Below are 22,769 nucleotides of genomic sequence, written 5' to 3' on the forward strand. Positions count from 1 at the left end.
GGACATGGATCTCGATATTTATAACAATGACACCTGGATACTGATATCGATATCCATAACAATGATATCTGGACATGGATCTCGATATTGATAATAATGGGGCTTGCGCACGGAGTTCGATATTCGTAAGAATGGGACATGGGCACATATTTCGATATTCACAACAATGGTTCCTGAATATGGATTACAAAATTCATAATAATGGTACCTGAACATATTCATACCCAATATACATGGACATGGATCTCGATATTCATAACAATGGTACCTGGACATGGATATCGATATTCATAACAATTGTACCTGGGCATGGATATCGATATTCATAACAATTGTACCTGGGCATGGATATCGATATTCATAACAATTGTACCTGGGCATGGATATCGATATTCATAACAATTGTACCTGGACATGGATCTCGATATTCATAACAATTGTACCTGGGCATGGATATCGATATTCATAACAATTGTACCTGGACATGGATCTTGATATTCATAACAATTGTACCTGGACACGGGTTTTGATTTTCATAGTAATGGGGATTGGACATGGATTTCGATATTCATAAGAACGGGACATGGACATGGATTTCGATATTCGTAAGATTGGGACATGGGAACGTATTTCAATATTGACAACAATGGTACATGGACATGGATCTCGATATTTATAACAATGGGGCATGGGCATGGATTTTGATATTAGTAAGACTGGGATGTAAGCATGGATTTCGATATTGCTAACAGTGGGACATGGCGATAAATTTCGATATTCGTAAGAATGGGACATGGGCATGGATTTCGATTTTCATAACAATGTGACCTGTACACGGATTTCAATATTCGGAATAATGTATCATGGTCATATATATCGATATTTATAACAATGGGGCATGGGCATGGATTTCGATATTAGTAAGACTGGATGTAAGCATGGATTTCGATATTCGTAAGACTGGGCTGTAAGCTTGGATTTCGATACTAGTAAGAATGGGGCTTGGATTTCGATATTGCTAACAATGGGACATGGCTATGAATTTCGATATTCGTAAGAATGGGACATGGGCATGGATTTCGATATTCGTAAGATTGGGACATGGGAACGTATTTCAATGTTCACAACAATGGTACATTTGCATGGATCTCGATATTTATAACAATGGAGCATGGGCATGGATTTCAATATTAGTAAGACTGGGACGTAAGCATGGATTTCAATATTCGTAAGACTCGGATGTAAGCATGGATTTCGATATTGCTAACAATGGGACATGGCAATGAATTTCGATATTCGTAAAAATGGGCATGGATTGCGATTTTCATAACAATGTGACCTGTACACGGATTTCAATATTCGGAACAATGTATCATGGTCATATTAATCGATATTTATGACAATGGGGCATGGGCATAGCTTTCGATATTAGTAAGACTGGATGTAAGCATGGATTTCGATATTCGTAAGAATGGGACATGGACATGGATTTCGATATTAGTAAGACTGGGATGTAAGCATGGATTTCGATATTTGAAAGACTGGGATGTAAGCTTGGATTTCGATAATAGTAAGACTGGGATGTAAGCATGGATTTCGATATTAGTAACAATGGGACCTTGTCATGAATCTCAATATTCGTAACAATGGGACCTGGACATGATTTTCAGTACTCGTAACATTGTGAAACAGCATGGATCTAGATATTTATGACAAGGGGACACGGGCATTTATCTCAATACCTTTTTTATCGATGAAGAAATATGCAGAAATATCGGAAGGTCTTTTCGTCATGAAGGCAGGTTGACATTCAAATTGTCTTGTTTTCAGATTTGGTCGAGGAATCTAGGACGACATCAGATAATTTCTTCATGGCAATGCAGAAAAGGTATCCCAGCGACATTCCTGAATCAGATAGCATGAGCATGTTTTATAAGAAAGTAGTGCAAGCCAACTGTACGTGGAAACATGTACCTGGATGGATTGAAAACTATGGAGGCAAGAGCTTCAACTATTTGCACTCCACAAAATATTCTGGGAATAAAACTTCTTTTGACAGTAAAAATATTACAAAAGACTCAATACAGCCTTTAAATAGTGCTAATTCTTGGAACAAATTTAAAGAGAATTTAAATTTCCCACATGGAGCAAGAGATAAACGCCTGACGGTTCATCGAAAAGAATCGGCATTGGAAAAACATGGTAGTATTTTAGTGCGAAATGTGAATACGAAAATCGGATCGGCTGATTCAACATTAAATGAAGAAAAATTTGAATTGGATGAGAGTTTCAACGACGGTGACGATTCAAAGTTTGAGAATAGTCCTACGGAGTTGTTCAGAAGACAAATATTCCAGACAGTGGAGGACAGTACAGAGCAAGATGTTGCAGGAGCTCTTCACAAGGCTAGCACAATTATTCTTGGCGTGCTATTTTTAGAGGCAAGTATAATTCAAAGTATTTTTGAAATATTTTTCGGCGTGAAATCACCAGCAAAACTCTCAAATTCGTATTAATATTAAATGTCAGAATTCAACAGCATGATTAAGGGGATTTGATTAGAACCTAAAATGTCTCTCAGATATTTTTACCTGAAAGTAAATTGTTTCGAAAAGTTTGTAAATGCAAATGCTAGTTTTATTATATAATCAAATGTGTGTGTGTGTGTGTGTGAGAGAGAGAGAGTGTGTGTGTGTGTGTGTGTGTGTGTGTGTGTGAGAGAGAGAGAGAGAGAGAGAGAGAGAGATTGCTCAGCTGACTAGTCTATCGATTGGATGAAGGAATGAATGGTTGATTTATTTATTTGTATACAACTGGATTGAAAGTGAGACGAAGTACATTAAACACTTGTAACTACAGCGAAAGAAATGGAAATTGATACATAGTTGATAAACGTTTTTGTAGTTGAAAGTAAGAAAACATTTGATGAATTTCTATTAACACACATTCATTTTACACAAACAATCAAAGCTTCCATTAACATTAATGTTAATACCATGAAATACTAATATATATGTTCTGCTTTCAGACAGTTTTGAAGATAATATGTATGGGCCCTTTGATTGTAAGGCACAAATTCGAGGTATGTTTTTAACGTTTTAAATAATTTTTTATATGATGCATTCTTTATACCGGCCAATTTTTTAAATAAGATTGGTGAAGGAATAAAGGATACATTTGTATTATACCACTTTTTCTAATGAACTGTAATCGGTCATGTCCATCCATTTGTTAGTCCGGTTGTCCTTATAACCTTATCTCCTTCTATGTCCACTGAAAGGCCATCATGATATTTCATATGATGTATCTCGTGTGAATGAATATATGAAAATGGGGTGGGGGTGGGGGTGGGGTATTGGAGGAGAATTGGAATGTAGATGACATTGGGAGGTGTAGAGGTGAAGTGGGGATGTAGATGACAATGGGAGGTGTAGAAGTGAAGTGGGAATGTAGATGACAATGGGGGGTGGGCGTAGAAGTGAAGTGGGAATGTAGATGACATTGGGGGAGTGGTATTAGAGAAAAATGGGAATGTAGATGACAATGTGAGTTGTTGGAGGAAAATGGGGACGTCGATGCTGCCTGAGGGATGGAATAGGAGGAAGTAAGGATGGGAAGGTCAGAATTACAACATGAGGATATTTAGATGGATTGCATCTCTTGTTTATGCATTTATCGATTATCAAACTTTTTTCTTCTGATTCCAGAAGTGAGCACTGTTGCTGCAAATATAGTATGTATGTATGTATGTATGTATGTATGTATGTATGTATGTATGTATGTATGTATGTACAGTGACGTCACTCGGGTTGGTGTTACCCAGTGCGGTAGCTCATGGTGTCAACCCCATGGTCCTCCTTCCGTACCAGACCATACAGAATCCTTAGTAATGTCATTTTGTTGTCACCCTCTCTGATGGTGTCACCCGGTGCAGTCCGCACCCCCCGCATCCCCCTAGCGACGCCACTGCTGTGCCTGCTAGTCATGTATTTAACTATGATCGGTTATCCGCTTATGAAATACGACTAGATCGAGCAGTGTGTACTCTGTAAAATTTGCAATTTTTCATTTTGGTGTCACCTATCTGAGATGGTGTCACCCGGTGCGGTCCGCAACCCCCTAGCGACGCCACTGTGTATGTATGTGTATGCAGGCAGCTGCATAAGCTATGGTGAATAAAAAAGACGGAGACATAAGAATAAATAAAGTCCTCAAATACAAATTTGGCCTTTTAAGAAATGAATTACTGTGCTATTTAATTTTGTAGTCCCTTCCAGTGTATACTATTACCGCAATTACTTGGCTATTTAATTTTCCTCACTTCTAATGTATCCTATTACCGCAATTACAAACAAACATTAAAATAACGTACCAGAAAGCAGACGGTAAACTTTATAATACAGATTGGATAAAAAATGTCTCTAGGTCGAAAAATATAATCATTATATATACTGGTGTCCGCACTTCTCGCTTAACACTGTCATGGAATGACACATTCATTTCATCGTGCGGTTGTCCTTCATGAATTAAAACTTGCTAGTTTTGTTGGTAGAGAAACCGTTCATCCAAATTAGTGATTATTCGGAAGTTCAGTGTTGGTATAATGCTTAAGGCATTTATAAGCTGACAGATTAGAGATAGAGATATCTTCTTAGATAACCAATATTAAGAAAATAAAGTCTGAATTGAAACTTCAGCATCAACTGACTCCTTTATTAAATCAGTATATTCTTTTCTCTGATATTTTCTGTGAATATTGTGTATGAATCTCATTACAGTAGCGTAAGGATCTCATTACAATAACACATGGATTTTGTTACAATAGAGTATGGATCTTTACAATAGAGTATGGATCTAATTACAATAGTTTATGGATCTCTTGGTAGTAGCGTAAGGATTTCGTTACAATAGCGTATGGACTGCATTACAATAGAGCATGGAACTTTAAAATAGAGTATGGATCTTATTACAATAGTTTATGAATCTCTTTGTACAGCGTAAGGATCTCATTACAATAGCGTATGGATTGTATTACAATAAAGTATGGATCTTTAAAATAGAGTATGGATCTTATTACAATAGTGTATGGATCTCATTACAGTAGCGTACGAATATCATTTCAATATCGTACTGATCTGATTACAATAGCGTATGGATCTCGTTGAAGTAGTGTAAGGATCTCATTACAATAGCGTATGGATTTTATTACTATTATGTATGGATTTTATTACAATATCGTATTGATCTGATTACAATAGCAGTAGTGAATGGGGACACTAGAGCGTCAATGGGACTTACCATTAAAAACACCCCTGGGAACATATAGCGTCAAGGGAAATTTAACATGGAGAAAAATCGTGGGAACATATAGCGTCAAGGGGATTTAACATGGACAAAAATCGTGGGACTGTTGAGCGTCAAGGGGAATTGAACATGGGAATAGGGACTGTATAGCGTCAAAGGAATTTAAACAGGGTGGGACTGTATAGCGTCAAGGGAAATTGAACATGGGATTTTTTTTTTTTTAAAAATTTAAAAAAAGGGGTAGGCAATGGAAAGTCATTCTCTTTTCGAGAAATGTGGGTGGCCCTGAAAAGGGCCTTTGGTTTCATCATTATCTTCTTCTTTTATTTCCTCCACTTCTGTAGCCATCTTCTAACTTTTGTCATTATTCCTGTCTTCTTCTTTATTTCTGATTCAGGCATCCAGTCCGGGTGGCCCATGGCTCGGAATTTCTCCTGTATTCGTATCCAGTTATTGTTCAGTTTCTCAAAGCTTTCTTTTCTCTTTCTATTTTCTTCTTCTTTTCTTTCTTTATTCCATCTCTCTTTAATCTTCTTTACCTCTACCGCCATCACTTTTCTCGTCAACCCCTCTCCTTTCCTCAGTCTGTCCTAACCTCTCTCCACAAAAGAGCACTCTGTCCCATGTGACATATTTTCAAGAAAGCATCTGACTTTGCTTGCATTGTCAAGTGCTTCCTTTAGGCTTCCCACTCTGACATAGGTGGGATTTTCATACCTCTCAATCTCTTTTCCTCCTCTTCTATCATTCCTGCTATCACTTCTTTTGCTATGTTTAGGCATTTAGCGTAGTCCAGATACTCTGCTATCTTCCATTCTTTTTCTAGTCTCTCCACTACATAGATACCATCCATTATCCAATTGTATATATCTACCAAGTTGTTGAACAAATCACTTGCAACCACCATCTTCGTTTTTATTATTCCGTAGAATGGTTCGAACATCAAACCTTGTGGGTTCTTATAGTGAAAGCGCGGACGTGATGGAAAACATCCCCTAAAAACATAAAATTGATCTTACCTAGATCATGATCAAACAACGCGCGGACGTGAAGGAACACATCCCCCTACTTTCTCATTTCATATAATAAAACCCAAACTATACTCTCCACATACGCTAAGAAACAATAAAGAAACCCATAATCTACTATTCACACAAACTTACGTGATCAGTTACAAACACAAACACAAACACACAAACACATACACTCGCACTATTAAAAAAAGAGTCAGTGTTTATATTCACACTACTCTACCTACACACATTGGCAAATTGATGGTTATTTCTTTTCTAGAGTATTGGGTAGCCCTGAAAAGGGCTGTTTTTTTGGAACTTCATGGACACCTGGTAAATGGTGGCACCTTCCAGGCCTGGCGCTACATACACATCTTGTTCCCCAGTTGCTTTTTACTTTTTTTGGGGAGAGAGCAGAGGGAGGATAAATAGCTTCAGAATCCCAATTTTCTGTCTCTGGGATTCTGAAATTTCTTCTTCTCTCCTTTTCTTTCTCTTCTTTGTTTCTTCTCTCCTCCTCCTCTTCTTTGTATCTTCTCTCCTCCTCTTCTTTGTTTCTTCTTTCCTCCTCCTCTCTCATCCTTCCCTCTTCGACAATGGCCTCCGCGGCCAGTTTGTTCAACAGGCGCCTGGCATATTCCAGATGTACATGAAGTTCCAACAGTTTCGCTAGTCTGGTGTTCATTCTGGTGTTGATCAATCAACAAGGGTAGCTGGACTGCCGAACGAGTTTCAATTTATACTAAAAGTGCGGACGTGAAGGAAAACATCCCCCTAAAAACATAAAATTGATCTTACCTAGATCATGACCAAAAACAACGCGCGGACCTAAAAGAAACAATCACTCACTTTTTTATACTTCCCATTCCTATTCTAAAAAATTTTTCATTAATCACTTCAATATACTATTCACATACACAAAGCAATCCAACCCCAAATCTACTCTCCCCACACCTCAAACACCAAAAAAACATCATCTTAATCGAATATCCACACCAACGTACGTGAACAGTTACAAACACAAACACACAAACACATACACTCACACTATTAAAAAAAGAGTCAGTGTTTATATTCACACTACTCTACCTACACACATTGGCAAATCGATGGTTATTTCTTTTCTAGAGTATTGGGGTAGCCCTGAAAAGGGCTGGTTTTTTTTGTTTGCTATGGCAATCTTTAAGTTTCTAAGAATGCGATGTCCTCTGAGGATAGACTTTCTGGCGATAGGTCTGCTTCTTCGGAAAGAGAACAAGAACTCTTTGGTGTCGATACGACAATCGACAAAGCCCCTGTCAGGTTCAGGTTGCTGCTGCTGCTGCTGCTGTTGTTGTTGTTGTTGTTGCTGTTGCTGCTGCTGCTGTCTCTGAAGTCTGTACTTTTCTGTCCATTCTTCTTTCTCCCTGTTCACTTCTTCTCTGAAGAGCTCTTCTATCAGGTCTTCAGTGACTTTTAACATTCTCACATTCTCTATCTCTTCTGGTTTCGGTATCAGACTGTGTCTGACCCTGTGCAAATTCACGTAGGCTTCGTTTAGCTTAGCTAGTTTGGAGCACATCTTCGTAGGAGGATGAGTCGACAATGGATGGTTAGACTGGAAACTTCCTCGGTTCTTAAAGTCAAAGCGCGGACGTGAAGGAAAACATCCCTCTACGGTTTTCGAGCCGCAACCTTCAATGAGTGTCATGAGAGGGATAGTAAGAAATTAAAGAGCATGAATCAAACATTCTTATAGTCAAACAAAAGACAAAGGCATTTTTTTTTCAAAACACAACATTTTTTATTCAAAAATCACTTAACACTAACCAACAACTCTAACATTTTTTAACAATAATCCAACCCTATAACATCAAACATTTTTTCTAATCACAAACATTTTTTTCAATTCACACTCTCCTTTAAACAGGGCTGACAACGTTGTGAATGAAATTGTGATTTACACTGTTGGAAGTCATTAGGCTATTGATGGACACTACGTTTCCTATCTTGAGACAAAAGATAAGCATAATGGTCACAAAGCCATCGATCTACTTTCACATCGTTTCCAGAAGAAGAACGAGGATCAAAATGAGTCACTAAATGTTCTAAGGAATAACCCAGGCTGCGATGATGCAGAAAATACACACAGTACTGTCCACACACCAAGGAATCTGTGCCTTGTAATTTCACATTATTGAATCGGGTGGTTTGAGCATTTCTTCTCATAAAGTCGATGATATCGTCTTCCAAAGGGGGCAATCCGTACGAATCGAAATATTCCACACATCCTTCTTGAGGAAAGTAAACGGCTACCCAGTGGGTTCCTGGGAGATGACTGTCGTCCGTGTTGATCACGTAAGCTTGATGGTCTTGAGGTTTGCGATGAGGGAGTTCATCTTTAGCACAGACGACAGGATTCCAAGAAGCCGTATACGTACTGTGGTTCAAAAGGTAATAAAGTTCCCAGGTATCCATTGTTTTGTGTTTTTGTTTTCTTCTTCTTCACAGGTAATAATAAGTTGTCAATTCGATCCTGACTTTTTGCTTGAAAATGTCTGACAAGTAACCGTTTCTTCGTTTCGTCTCCTCACTCTGATTCAGGAGAGCTTCGATACGATCGATCTCTTGAGTGGTTAATGGTGGACAAGAATGTTCACGCAAGTCTTTATACCACTAGTGTAACACGTCTTCGTCCGAGATGAGACTCCAAGCCTCGTCCAGATACTCGTCCAATTTTTCTTCTTGACTCAACATCAGGCATTTGTCGTGTTGAATTTGACTGGGATGATCGTTTTGACATCCATAGCACTCTTTCTTGATCAATTCCGTCATTTTTTCGACCAAGTGTTTGGCAAAACAGGAGACTAAATGGGCTTCTTGTTCTGGCCATCTTGACTTCATCATGATCACTTCTTCTTTTTCCACGGTCTCCTCCCATTCCATCTCCAAAGTTTCTCCACTAGGTAAAGAGGGATAACAGTCTTCCATGGCTTCTAATAGTCTAGAATGACTTCTCTCAAACTGTTGATTTCTATGGTATTATCGAATTCTGCATACAGGATGACGTTCACCGTTACATCAGGGTCTCGTTTTGCAAACTGAATTTCCACACGAATCTGGCCGGATTTTATAGGGTGGAAATGTCCCTCGTCGCTGCCTTGGTCTGGAGTGAAATCGAAAGCCCAGAAAGCGTAGCCTCCTGCATAATCCTCGTACGTAATGCCGTGACTGGTATTGGTTCCTAACTGTCCGGTGGCTTCGTAGAGGGATAAGTACGATCTCAAGTAATTCTTCTTGTCAAAGTTAGGCTCGAAAGGTCTGCTACACAAGGTCTTGCCATCGCGACTGACTTCGATCTTGGACACGCCAAAGTGTCGAAAGTAGAAAGGATTTTTATTGATAGCTCCGTTGAAAGCTTCATTCTCGACCATACCAAGGATCAAACGTTTGGGTAGCTGTCCTTGGAACAGATGATCTTCGATCATGGATCGCTGTCCAGCAGGAATGGTGAACGTTTTCACTTCCACGCGTCGTATGGGATACTTGGCGGTCGTTCTGCTCAACGTCTGACTAATGTCGTTACCTACTTCAGGTAACACTTCCACACGGCGTACGTAGAGTCTGGCTTCTTGGATTTTGGTTTTGTAATTTTCGTCAGTATCAGCCAATAAATGGAAAGCGGTACTGCTCCGATTCAGTCTCAGGCGGACATCCACCCCGTTCAACAAATATTTCTCTTGCAACCACATGTCCAAATGCAAACGTTCCATCAGTTCTAAACTATGACTTTCATCAATTTTCTTTCTTCGTTCTACAAATCCCTCATTGTGGTCTTTCTTTGTATCAGTTTCGAATAATTCAAACTGGCCTCCATCGTCAGCTTCCCATACAACACAGGCATCGAGATGAGTGTCCTTGGCGTCTATTCCGTACGTCAAGAGATTTTCCAGGTAGGCACGATAAGGGTAAGTATCCATGCTGCTACTGACTAGTTTGTTATTCAAGTACAAGTCCACTCCGCTAAACAGGGAATGCATGAAATTGTTGACGGGAGCTACTGGCTCACTGTCTATATCACCTCCATTCTTATCTACAACTTTGACTTTCAAGTACAAGTAACTGCTATTCAGATCGATGTAATCTTCGGGCTGTCCTTTGATTTCAAACTCGATGGGAGCGGAATCGGTCAATGAGGAGACGGGTTGAAATTCTACCCATTGGGATTCTTGCATGGTCATCATGGTGGGGGGCATGGCAAACAGATCCAGTTCCGACTTGGAACAAGCGCAAGACTCTCGGTGCATCATTTTTTTGTTGCTCTTTCTCAATAATCGAAAACGTCTAAGTATCGAACGGTTCTTCTTTTCTTGGCCTTTCTCGCTTTAGACGTGTGAAGTGTGGTGAAAGGATGTTTTCTTCGTCGTCTCTTTCTGCCTTGTCCTTGCTGAATGCCTGACTCGGTAACGTGTATGGCATTTATAGGTGTTTCTCGGCGGGCCAAAAGGTCTTTGCCCGTTTGCAGCAAGACATTTTTGCCTGCCCTCATGAAAGCTTCTTTAGGGTTTTGTTTGTCGACGATGACATTTTGGAGAAATTCTTTGCCTTGTGTCAGTGCCGCGTCTTTCAAGGCGTGCAATCCTCGTGTCACCATCGGTTTCAACACCGGAGCCACCGAACGAAAGGCGGATTTTAACATATCTCCTAAACCGTGTCCTCGCTGTCGTGCAACCCCTCGGTACACTGGATACATGACTTACGAATCGTGAGAAAACCGTTTTCGAAAATGGAGTTTAAACTTGACTTTTCCTTTGGTGAATGGAATATTTTGTCCAAAATCTCTTTTTATAGCAATGTTGACCGTGTCGAAATAAGACTTACTGACAGGCAAATAGTGAGGATGTACAAATTCCCGGTGGACGTGGTAAGTGCTTCCACCTTTCCTTGTCACTGGTTGTGGTACTATCCACTTTGAAAGGAATGACACGCAGTAACGGCACAGAGGTGTGTCCCACCACGTTGTACTCCACCACATCGGAATACACAAACATCAAATTCAGTCCTTGGTTCAGTTCTACCGGGTTTTTAAAAGCTCTGTAAAAATCCATATTATTGTTGATCTTGGGGCTCCAATTGTTTGCGACCATTTCTGCAAGTCCACCCAAAATTTCAAAGAAACTACCATTGAACCTGAGGGACAACGTTTGAGTATCTTGAAATTTGATCATGAGACGACGAGCCACTTTATGGTAGTCCAGGGTGACACTTTTTTGATTTTGTTCAGTGCTTTGCCAAAGGCTAACTCGAACCTGGAAGCAATGGTGTCCACCAAATGTTGGCCACTAAAATAAAACTCTGCCGGAATTTTCAAGGTGTAGATATTGAAGGGTGGATTGTTCGATGGTCTTGTCATCCCTGGAATCCCGATGCCATTTATGGCTTGTTGCAATTGTTCGCTCATGATTTCCACCTCAAAAAGGTTTTGAGTTTCAGTGATGTTTTGGATTTGTGTTGGGTGAATCATTTCCACTAAAGCCACTTCCCAATGGGCTTCGTGATATAACTGGATGGCTTGAGGTAATTTGGCCGTGTAACAGCACAACGTGTTCTTGGGAAACACCTCCGTGGAACTGTCACTGGGTAAGGTTAAGTAAAATTGGCTTTGGTGACTCATAATTCCAGAGTTCTGTGGCTGTCCGAGGGGTTACTGGACGTCAGAGGTGTGTCTCCTCTCAAAATGGGGTTGTTGTTGTTATTCGAGTGGTGACTGGCACTGGCACTGGACACAAGGTTCCCGTGGTTCCCGTTCGAGGAGAATTTCAGGGAGGGATTGGGAAGCAGGTAACCGATGCAACTGCTCAATAAAATGGTCCACAATTGTTTGTCTCCTTGTTGCAAACTCAAATTGGCGATGGTTGCTCCGATGACACAATACACCACGAAGATTTGGCAGAAAAAGACGATTTGCGTTTTAGGCACACGTTCTCCACACCACACCCACAAGGGTTGTTTTTCTAAATCTTGCACAGAAGTACTAGTTGAAGGAGTGGTCGACGTAGCTGCGTCTGTGTGAAAAGGCATGATGGTCACTTCTTTTTATAGTCGATGACTTGCGAAGCGTCGATCCAAGAATCAAAACTGGGTGGATATCCTTTCCAACGTACTTTGACTTCTTTGACACGTCGTTTGCCCACTTTACGGGTTCTGCGTTCGAGAATGCTTTCGATGTCGTACACGTCGTCTTCTTTTTTGGTGACACGTTGTAACTCGGGCAAATAAAACGTTCCTTTGAGCACTTCTCCGTTCATGTCTTCCAATTTATAGACGGTAGGATGACGGCCATGCACTCGTCAAGTGACGCGAAACAATTCGGTCGTCCAGTTAGGTAAGTAACCTTTGTCGAAAGTGCGTTTGGTTTTTCCAGTGCGTACCCAATCTCCTACGGCCAACTCTCCACTTTTCTTGGGGACAGCCCTCGTCGGGGACGTACCAAACAGACGCTCACACACCAGCACTTCGTTGTCGGGAGTCACTTCTTGCGGGTCACGTCCGATGCTTCGATGGTAAGATTGGTTGTACGCTTGAACCAGATGCGGTAAGATGTCGATGTACTTCAGAGTGTGGTGATGCGTAAAATATTTCCACATGCGTTCTTTCAAAGTGCGTTGAAAACGTTCCACGATGCTGGCTTTGGTTTCGGGATTCTCGGTGGTAAAAAAATGAATGTCACGTTTCTTTAATTCTTTTTGGAAAGCTAGGTTCAGAAATACGGTGCCTTTGTCCGTTTGCCATCGAAGAGGGTGACGACCGCTTTGTTTCAACACCCGCTGCAGGGCTCGCACTAACTCGCTGCTCGATTTGGAAGTCAAGGGCACGACCCAGGCAAATTTGGAAAAGACGTCGATGACACAAAACAAATATTTGTAGGCGCGATTGTAGCTGGCCAAATGAGAGACATCGGCTAAATCGGCTTGCCATTGATGATCGATGCCTTCCACTCGGGTGCGACTTCTGGCAAACTTGCGTCGAATGGGTTTGTGTAAAGTGTAGGTAGATTGTTCTTGTAACCATCGTTGCACTTGAGGTAAACGGAGACTTTTCAGTCGAGTTTTGGCAGCACGATACAATTTTTGAACTCCTGCGTAACCTGCAGGATGCGAGGGATCGTAGTAAATGCTGGCTAAGACTTTTTCCATTTTTTGTGTGTTAATAAGTCACCCACTCTTCGGTGATGCTACTTTGGGTGGGTCGAAAGGGTGGTTTGGGAACGGATTTACGTGTCCGATGGGCTACAGGAGTAGAAGTCGTAGGTAGTGGTGGTGGAGGTGGTAATGGAATGGCTTTGGTTTTCTTTTCTTTTTTCGCTTCTGGTTTCCCTTCTTTCTTTTTCACTTCTGTCGAAGGAGGAGTGGACATCATCTTTTTAACGCAAGCTTTCATTTCTTCCACGTTGGACCAACATCTTCTTCTTTTGACGAATGGGAATTTGCTTTTGAACCATTTGGCGAAGAACTTGACGATGTTTGCCTAAGCATTGTTTCTGGTGTTTGGACAAAGGGATCGTGCCTTTCAAGACGTTCAAACAACATTCGCACACGGTATCGATGACCTCTTTGGAGGCCGACTGAATGAGTTTTTTTCGTAGAGGTGGAGAAGCTTTGGACAGGACAGATAACATGTCCCCATGTTTGACTAAATGTGGTGGTAGTCCTTTCCTTTTCTTTCCTTGGGGTTTTCTGGAGGGTGACATCTTTGAGTCTTCAGGAGCACCAAAAAACACTGATACCCCCGACTTGGTCACAGGCCTTTTTTATACTGGAACGCGTCGCCACTGATTGTCTTTACGTCGTATCAGTTTGAGGACAGGCATGACACGTCGTGCAGGGGTTCGCAACGGACTAAATCGAGCCAGTTCTTGCTTGGACAAATCCAGTAAACTTTGTAACATGCCCGATCTTTCATGGACTTTGATTTTGGGAGAAGGTACTTTGTGAGCAGCAGCCACTGCCACTAAATTGGAGTGTCCTGCCACTGGGGAAGTTCTTTTTGGGGTCATCAACGGAGAAGTTCTTGGTGTGATCAACGTCTCCAAGTACTCTTCAGTTCTTGGTGTCATCAACGGAGAAGTGGATGAACGTGAGGCTGCCGGAGACGCAGTCACTGCCGTGGCAGGTCGTGGTTTGCGAGTGTAAGGTTGCGTCCTGGCCGAAGAAGAAGTGCCTCTTTTGCGACTTGTTTTCTTCTGGGGGCTTTTCTTTTTCTGGGGACTTTTTCTCTGTTTCTTTTTCTGGGGGCTTCTTTTCTTTTTCGGGGTGGTGTCTGGTAAGAGGAGGGTCCCGCCACTGGAGAAGTTCTCCTTGGGGACCTGGTCTTTTTCTTCTTCTTCTTCTTGGAGCTTCGTTTGACTTTTTTCTTGGGGAGAAGTTTGGGGGCATTAGGATCCCATCTTAAGAAAGAGCGAATGATGACCCCTCCTAGAGTACCGCTCCCTCCAGGTTTCAAAATGATTTTTTTTTTGGTTTGAGTGTCGATGCGGGGATCGGCCAGTTGGACCAAAGCGAATTTGTTTCGATCAAAAAAGCGTTTGGTTTGATGAGGAATCTGAATGATTCCATGGAGTATTTGACGTGCCGTCACCGTGAGCCATCGTAAGACTTCTTTGAGACTAGCTTCTAAGACACGAGCTCGTATTTGTGGATATTTTTCTCGACTGATGCCATACAAGGCACGTATCAATTTGACGGGAAGATGCGACTGAAGGGACGTCATGTTCACACTGTGTGAGACAGACGAAGAGGGTCTGAGGTTTTTATAGATTTTTTTTGTGGAGTGAAATTAATTCGAAGACGGAGACGTGTATAGGACAGGCCCTCCGTCTTGACACCAGTGGTAAATCAAGTGGGTACGAAATCGCAAATCATCGGGGGTCGTAGGTTTCAAATCGACGAGTAAATAGGCGTGTGGAGTTTGAGTGGCATCGTCGTACGCCTGAGTCAGCCAAGGCGTTCCTAACTGTTTGGCTAAGACTTGCACTTGCGATTTATCTCGAGGGCTTTTAAACAAGATCACGTAATGCGCATTGAGACTGATGGTGCGATGGGCTTTACTTTGTTGAAACAAATTTTGGGTGATGTAAACGACACTGGCATTATGGTGATGCCCTTTGCGTGTGAACCACAGTTTAATTTCTTCTTCGTCTTCTCCTAACATGTCGTCGAAAATGACCAAATGGGTTAGACGGGAGTCAGAGACGATGCCGTCGTCTTCTTTAGGAATGCCTTCCACAAACACGATGGAATCGCCTTGACTTTCTCGCAAGAGGCTCTGCGCCGATTGCCACTCTTTGTGACACCACACGATGCGATGAGGTGGCCGATCGATCAAATGATGTTTATGTTCGATCAAACGTTTAACGAATTCGGTTTTGCCTGAACCGCTAGGTCCAGCAATGAGCATGTTAAAGGGATGGCGAAGATACAAAGCCTCCCAACTGGCACGATCTAAGTGATCGTCGATGACTTTGACAGTGGAGGAAGAGGGAGCAGAGACAGCAGAGGTAGCCATAGTGTGAGAAATGTCACTTGTGACACGAAAAAACAAACAAGACAAGAGTTTATATACTTTTTTCAGAACACGTTTATTGAATGTTTCAAATATGAACAACACGGAAGACAAAAATACATAAAACCCAAATAGTGATGTACAGGAATAAAAAAACACATCAGAACGATCAAAGTGCAAACTAAACAAGTCTCTGTACAACATGTTTTGGGTAACCAAGATGTCCTAGGGACAGTGTGTAATGTTCTTACAGTTCTTGGGTCCAAGCCTCAAAACCCCTCTTTTTACAGTCACGAACATCTGTCCAGTGGGGGTGTAAGTCACAAGCGACACAAACATCGTCATACACGTCTTGGGTAGCTAAAAGTTGACGAATCTTTTTTTCCTGTTGAGGTCGAGAAGTATCCAGATGAAAACGCAAGGCTTTGAGCAAAAGGAGTTTTTCGTGACCATTTAAGGCCATGGGGGATGTGGTAAGTACTGATCCTAAAGAGTCCACAAAGAATCGGCTGGTAAACGAAATCCCAGAAAACAAGTCACTAAGACACACACCACTGTCGACCCCAATTGAATGGATACAGTTCTTCTAATAATCGATGATAATGATCCACGGTTTGAATATGGTCATTGAGTTCCTTCCACGGAATCTGTTCAATCACTTGTGACATAAGCCGTGGCATGGATTCCTGTTTTTATGCTCTCTTTTTTTCGGAAGTAATACACGTACATTCTACCCAGACATTTTCGTTCTCCAGTAGGAAATCTAGAATCTGACCACTGAAACAATTTCTGATGAATCAGTTCTCTTATACCATTCAGGTACCAGTGGTTAAAGATCTGGTGACGTAACGGATGCAATTGTTCTTTACGTTTGACTTGTATTTTCACCAGCTCTCGGTAAATACTTTCTCTCAACTCCTCAGGCAAGCCCAAAATGTTCTCTTGTAAAGTATCCATAAGTATATACACTGTTTTTGGAATCCTTGGGTGGTGGCCAATAGCCTCGTTTACCTTTGTGCCTGATGTAATATCCACTCATAATCAGTCTTCTTGTACTTTGAAACAGAGCATAATTTAAAAACGGTTCAATAACTTTGAGTTTCCGTTTCACTTGTATTTTGATCAGTTCTCGGTAAATGCGTCCTCTCAACTCCACAGGCAAGGCACGAATGTTCTCTAGCAAAGTATCCATGAATAGGTCATACTAAATCCTCTTTGGTCTGACACAAGAAATGTACCGTTTGCACAGACATGGTTTTACTTCAGTGTCGAATTTAAATCGTTTGGTTACTATTTTACACATTACAATTCGTTCAGAAGTTTCCTCTTTCACTAAGTTGACATTGTGAACAAGATGTTAGTAATTCGTTAACTCTTCCTCTGGAATTCGATGCAGTAAGTTTACAATGTAGTAGATAGAATCATCCAGAGGAAACCAATCCTTTTTAAAACTAGGGGATCGTTGATTAATGTCTGTCCAATGGAACACTTTCAACTGAATCAGTCCTTGTATAGCATTCAGGTACCAGTGGTTCAAACACCGGTGACGTAACGGATGCAATTGTTCTTTACGTTTCACTTGTATTTTGACCAGCTCTCGGTAAATGCGTTCTCTCAACTCCACAGGCAAAGCATGAATGTTCTCGTGTAAAGTATCCATGAACAGATTATGGTAAGTTACTTCAATGTTTCGGTCCCACTAAGGGTAAGTAATGACAATTCGGTGACCATCGAGCATGTTCTACGTAGGCCGAATCTTGCGGTTCCCAGTGGTGAAGTGACACACCGCAACTGAAGCACTTGACTTTATCTCCTTCGCCCAAGTAGAACAATCCGGCTCTGGCTAATTCTTCGGGGGTCGGTCCTCCCAGTTACTTAGGCCATTTTCCTTTGAACGAATGAAGACGATTTTCAAAGTCGCAGTATTCCGACAAACGCACAGGAAACGAATATTCGTCTTTCACAGGTTCGTTTCGATGAGGGTTGGGTGACAGGAACAGGAGTTTGCTCAGGGCTGGATGACATGCGTAGGGGGGTAGACGTGAAGGTGAACATTCCCCTTTAAAACGAAACCCAGTAAAATGTCCAAGAGGACGAGCGGCATCGCTTTCGCATCCCTCAGGTTTGACACGCACAGCATCACTTTCCATGATAGGGGTAGTGACACTAAAGTTCCCATGATGCTTTACGGCATCGCTAAGGTCACAACGTACAGCATCGTACCCATCGCAAGGCTCACAATTGCATTCCACTTCAGAAGCCCCACACTTGAATTGTGCCTTTCTAAACAACTTGTATCCTGTTTCTCTGAAAGTATTCATCTTGTTCGCTCGGTCCTGGTAGTCACAATGAACTATCGATCTTGCCTAGGGTTCCTTTTTATATACAGACCAATACTGACGTGTCCATACGGTAAGGTGAAATGATTGGGAAGTCGCACTCGCTTCTGGTACACGATTTGATAGACTTTTGCCAAGGGTCGACTGACGATGTGGTGAATGGGTAAACTTACAATCTTGTTCGGTTGGTGAGTGGTCACTTTAAAGTTTCCATCCTCTTCCGATTGCAAGGCTTCTTTCAATACCCCAAAGTTGACCACACGACTGGTACGATAATTCAGAGTCAGTCCTTTCACTTTGCACGTCGTGTGCACTTCTCCTTGTTTGTCCCGGTATTCATAGCCGTAATTTTTGGGACCGCCACTGACGAAACTTAGAATCTTGTCGTCGGGATGCTCGTCTGTCCAGGCTCCTAAACGGTCTTCTTCGATGTTAGGGTGCTGTTGACTGGGGTGATGGATGTAAATGCAACTGTCCGTGTCAAAGTACAGGACGCGTTCCCCTAACAGTTCAAAAGCTTCGTACAATTTTAAGCGAGCATGAGTGTCACGTAAGCCGCAATGATGACATTTCTAAAAGGGTCGTCTTGTACAAAGTCCAGATCTTCTTCGTAATTGACCAAGATCAAATTCTCTCGAACGACGTCCACGTGTTTCATGTATTTCGTTTTGTCGTGAATCATCTGGAAGTAGCGGGAAGGTTCTGTCAAATATTCCGTCTTGGGTAAACACGGACCATGTGCCATTTTACCCCACAAGCAATTTAACATCACTTTGGCAAACGATCGCCTGCCTTCGTTTTTCTCGATGTGGTCTAAAGTGATGCCTTCTTGTTCATAGTATTTATCTTTGAATTGTATTTGGTCTTCGGGCGTGTGACACCAGGAAGGATAGCCGCTGGCTTCTTGTTTCAGTTTCAAAAAGGCATCCACGTAGTCGGCGAAAATGCCTTTCTGACTGGGGTCACCCTTGTGGTATTGTTATGTCTTGGGAAAGTGGCAAATTCGTACACTTCTAACAGCTGGTATCCCATGTCCAGAGCTTTGAACAATTCTACGCTGACCCAGGTCCCCGTCAAGGCACGTTCTTCCTGGGTGTGCTGACAAGGTTGGTCTTGGTTGCACGTTTCGGCACAAGTACGGCACAAAAATAACATCAGTTTGCCTTGACAATGGTGAGGTAAGACGGGATGGTACAAGTCCGTGGGCGGCAAAACTTTACACTTGATCAGACCTTCGTATTGTCGAATGTTCTTCAGGTCGATGTGTTCCGTCAGCAATTGTGGGTGCCCTACAGGAAAGCGACAATATTTGCACACGTAGGGATACAACGAACACACGTCCAAGTATTTGATTTCTTCTCCTTTCTCTTCGTCGGCTTGGTACAGCAAACAGGTGGCATTGGTCCTTCCTCCGTACAAACTATCCCTCGGGTTCAGCGGGTCCATGAACTGGTAACTTTCCACGAGGCGTTTAAACTCGGGATCGGTTTTCATACGGTGATCGTACTCGTGTTCCCACATTTCCACCACTTGGTATCCTTCCTGTTCCAACTTTAGGCGTCGCTGACAAGTGTCCTGGTACAAGTCTTCCATGGTTTGTTGTAAAAACTGATTTTTAGTGCTACGATCAGGGTAACAGACGGGACATCCGTGAAATAAGCAGACGTTAAACTCGTACTCGATCTTTGGGTTTTCTAAGTCCCAGCCATCTACCGAATACGTTCCGATGGTTTTTTCGCCCCCTCCATTTCGGGCATGCTGAATCCACTTGTCTTCCTTGTCGCACAAGTAATGTAAACAGCGTAGGGCTTTGACCGAGTATTGACGTTTGACATAGTGGGTCGTTTGAGGACTGATGACAGCCACGGTGTTTTCAGGCATGAATCGTTGTCGATACACTAAGGAACACACTTTGGCAATGGTGCAAGCTTCTTTCAAAGGATCGACCCCTCCGTGTTCCATGAACAGTTCTCGAAATTTTCCACAGCAACGTCGTAAAATGTCCACGTAGGAACGACAATATTGTAACATTTCTTCCTGAAAGTCCAAAGGGTCGGAGACGTGAGCATGGTACCAAGCGTAGAAAGCTTCTCGTTGTTCGGTACGCATGTTGTCGGGGTCGTAATAGTGAGCCTCAGGTAAATGGGGTAGAACGGCGTGTTGATTGGCTTCCGTATTGAAAAAGTGTGGAAAGTACCCTTTAGCCATTTCTGTCATTCCAAACGTTTTAGGCATTCGGCTCAAAGGCATGGCCAAATAGCTCATCGAATCTTTAAACTGTACTTATCCCACTTGCATGAAAATGATTTTGGCTCCGTTCAAAGTCACTTTAGGACGCTCGGTACCTTGTTCCGTATAGTATCTCAAAAGAAACTGTCCATCGTATCCGGAGAAATTGTGAGCCATCACCGTGGCATGACGATGACAATCTCCGTAACGTTCGATGTCCTCTTGGCTCCACGTCTTGTCGATGGGGTCTAAAACCCATTGGGCAAAATCGGCTAACGTGTTTGGTCCCCGAAAGATTTTTTCACGCCCTCCAGGAATCTTGCTGCAATGAGGGCAATGACTGAAGATAGGTTCTTGAATGCACTTCTCGCACGCTCGATGAGCCACGCAGAAATTAGGAATGTGAATGCCGGTCTCTTGCATGCATTCGAAATCGAAAAAGATGAAATTGCTTTTCTTCTTGTGACCGTCCTCTTTCTCTCGTGGGGGTTGGTATTTTTGCACGTAGCATTGGTGTTCCAAGTCCACGATGTGGTGACAAATGTGACATTTTTTTTTTCCTCGACATACGTGTGCCTTGGTACTATTGGTAAGTATGCCTTGTCCACACGTAGGGCACAATCTCAGGAGTTCACAAGCACACTTCTGCTGTGAACCTTGCGTCTTCAGATGTTGTTGGTAACAGGTAGGGCTGACAAACGTGCGCAGACAAGTTGAACAAGGCACTGGTCCTTCGCTCAGACAGGGTGGAGAGGCCAAACGTCCTGAGCATTTCAATCCGCAATGTTTGTGTTGCTCTCGATTATTATAACCATGGTCACATTTCTCCCAGTAATAACCGTATCCCAGGAATCCAGTGATAGTGGTAATGGTATCGAAATGGTCATCGTGATAATAGACATGAATGTATTTTCCGTCCTTAAAGTCTTGGCCTCGAAACAACAGAGGTCCGAGTACTTCTTGAGGGTGCACTTTCAAGGTGTAGCGTGGAGCTAGGACATCTTGCAATTTTTGCATCTCAGGAATGCCACAGGGTGTCTTTGGATAGGCCAGCTTGTTGCAACAGGAGTTCTGCTTCGTTTCGTTGTTTGGCTCGGTCCGATTGTTGAATAGTTTTCCAGGCTCTTTTCCATTCTGTCGTGTCGTTCTTGTTGGCATAGGTTCGTCCCACCACGATGGCTCGGGCTAAACACATCTGGTCTTGAGGGTTGTGAATTTGGACGAGGCTACGCTTAATGCTGCGAAGCTCGTTCACCAATAACATCTTTTTGCGTCCAGTCCTTTGAGGAGGAGAGACGTGGGTCATGTCCAGTGTTCCTTTTCCATCGGTGATGTCAAACTGATCATTAGATTGTTGCACGTGTTGAATCTTGTCCATGACTTTGGAAGCGGTCAATTCTGCAGGGGTGCTAAACTCGATCCAAACAAAGGATTTCAAACCGTCGTGTTGTATGGAAAGTCTCAAGCGATCGTCTTCTTTGGGTTGACATTGTCGCTTGAGTGCGGTGAGCAAAGAATCCCATACCCCAGTGATGAACCCTTCTGCTTTCTCTAACGGTACTTCAGCCTTGAAATCTTTAAACTTCACCGTGTATTTGTAAGCCGTGGTTCTAAATTTTCTAGAGGAGCGCTTTTCCGTCTCTCGAATGGAATAGTATTTTTCAGGGTTGACTAAGGGTGGCGAACTTTGTTTAGAGGGTTCGGATTCTGGTTCACTCATGTCCTCTTCAAAATCACTGGCATGAATTTGTGCCAAGACTTCAGCTCTGGTACGAGGCGATAGATCACGTTTCTGCCTCTTACTTTCTTCTTTCTTCTCAAATGAATAGGATCGTTTCATCTTGAGTGAAAACGTCAAATGACTCAAGTTTAAACACCATAGACTAATTTATAGCCATGGCAGACCAGCGTATATAAAAGGGTGTGTGTCTTGTCCTTTCACTATTCATTTGACTCTCAAGCCGAGCACAACGATGGAAGAGACTAGCCAAATCGAACGTTTCGTCAGTGCTTTGCGAGGGGTCATTAGAAAATTCTCTTCAGACCAGCCCACGGACTACTCTCCTTCCTTTCGAGATAAAAGTGAAGATACTTGCTATATCTATCAGAAGAAAGGGCATTGGTCTTCAGAGTGTCCAGACCGTCAAAAAAGAATAAAAGGGGCTAGAAAAGACAGAAGTCAAGATACCTGTTATTATTGTCAAGAAAAAGGGCATTGGTCTCCAGATTGCCCAAAAAAGAAACAAGAGGAGTCAGAAGAAAAGAGGGATTCTTCAGAAGAAGAGATGGATTCTTCGGAAGAAGAGAGGGATTTTTCAGAGGAAGAAAGCAGACAGGTGAAGAA

The 22,769-nt window shown here is 42.3% G+C and overlaps 1 protein-coding gene across 2 annotated transcripts in view; it reads left to right on the forward strand.

The window, feature by feature from the left end:
- The window catches only part of LOC149792513 (uncharacterized), a 121,346-nt gene that overhangs the window by 18,214 nt on the left and 80,363 nt on the right, over positions 1 to 22,769 (forward strand). For both annotated transcript variants that reach the window (XM_089971130.1, XM_089971131.1), the window contains 2 exons: positions 1,831 to 2,445; positions 3,033 to 3,082. In XM_089971130.1, the coding sequence (XP_089827256.1) occupies positions 1,831 to 2,445; positions 3,033 to 3,082 (665 nt within the window). The remainder of the gene's footprint in view (positions 1 to 1,830; positions 2,446 to 3,032; positions 3,083 to 22,769) is intronic.

This window comes from Sinohyriopsis cumingii, chromosome 9 (genome assembly GCF_028554795.1).
Source record: "Sinohyriopsis cumingii isolate HCF-2022 chromosome 9, ASM2855479v2, whole genome shotgun sequence".
In the NCBI taxonomy this organism is placed as follows: domain Eukaryota; kingdom Metazoa; phylum Mollusca; class Bivalvia; order Unionida; family Unionidae; genus Sinohyriopsis; species Sinohyriopsis cumingii.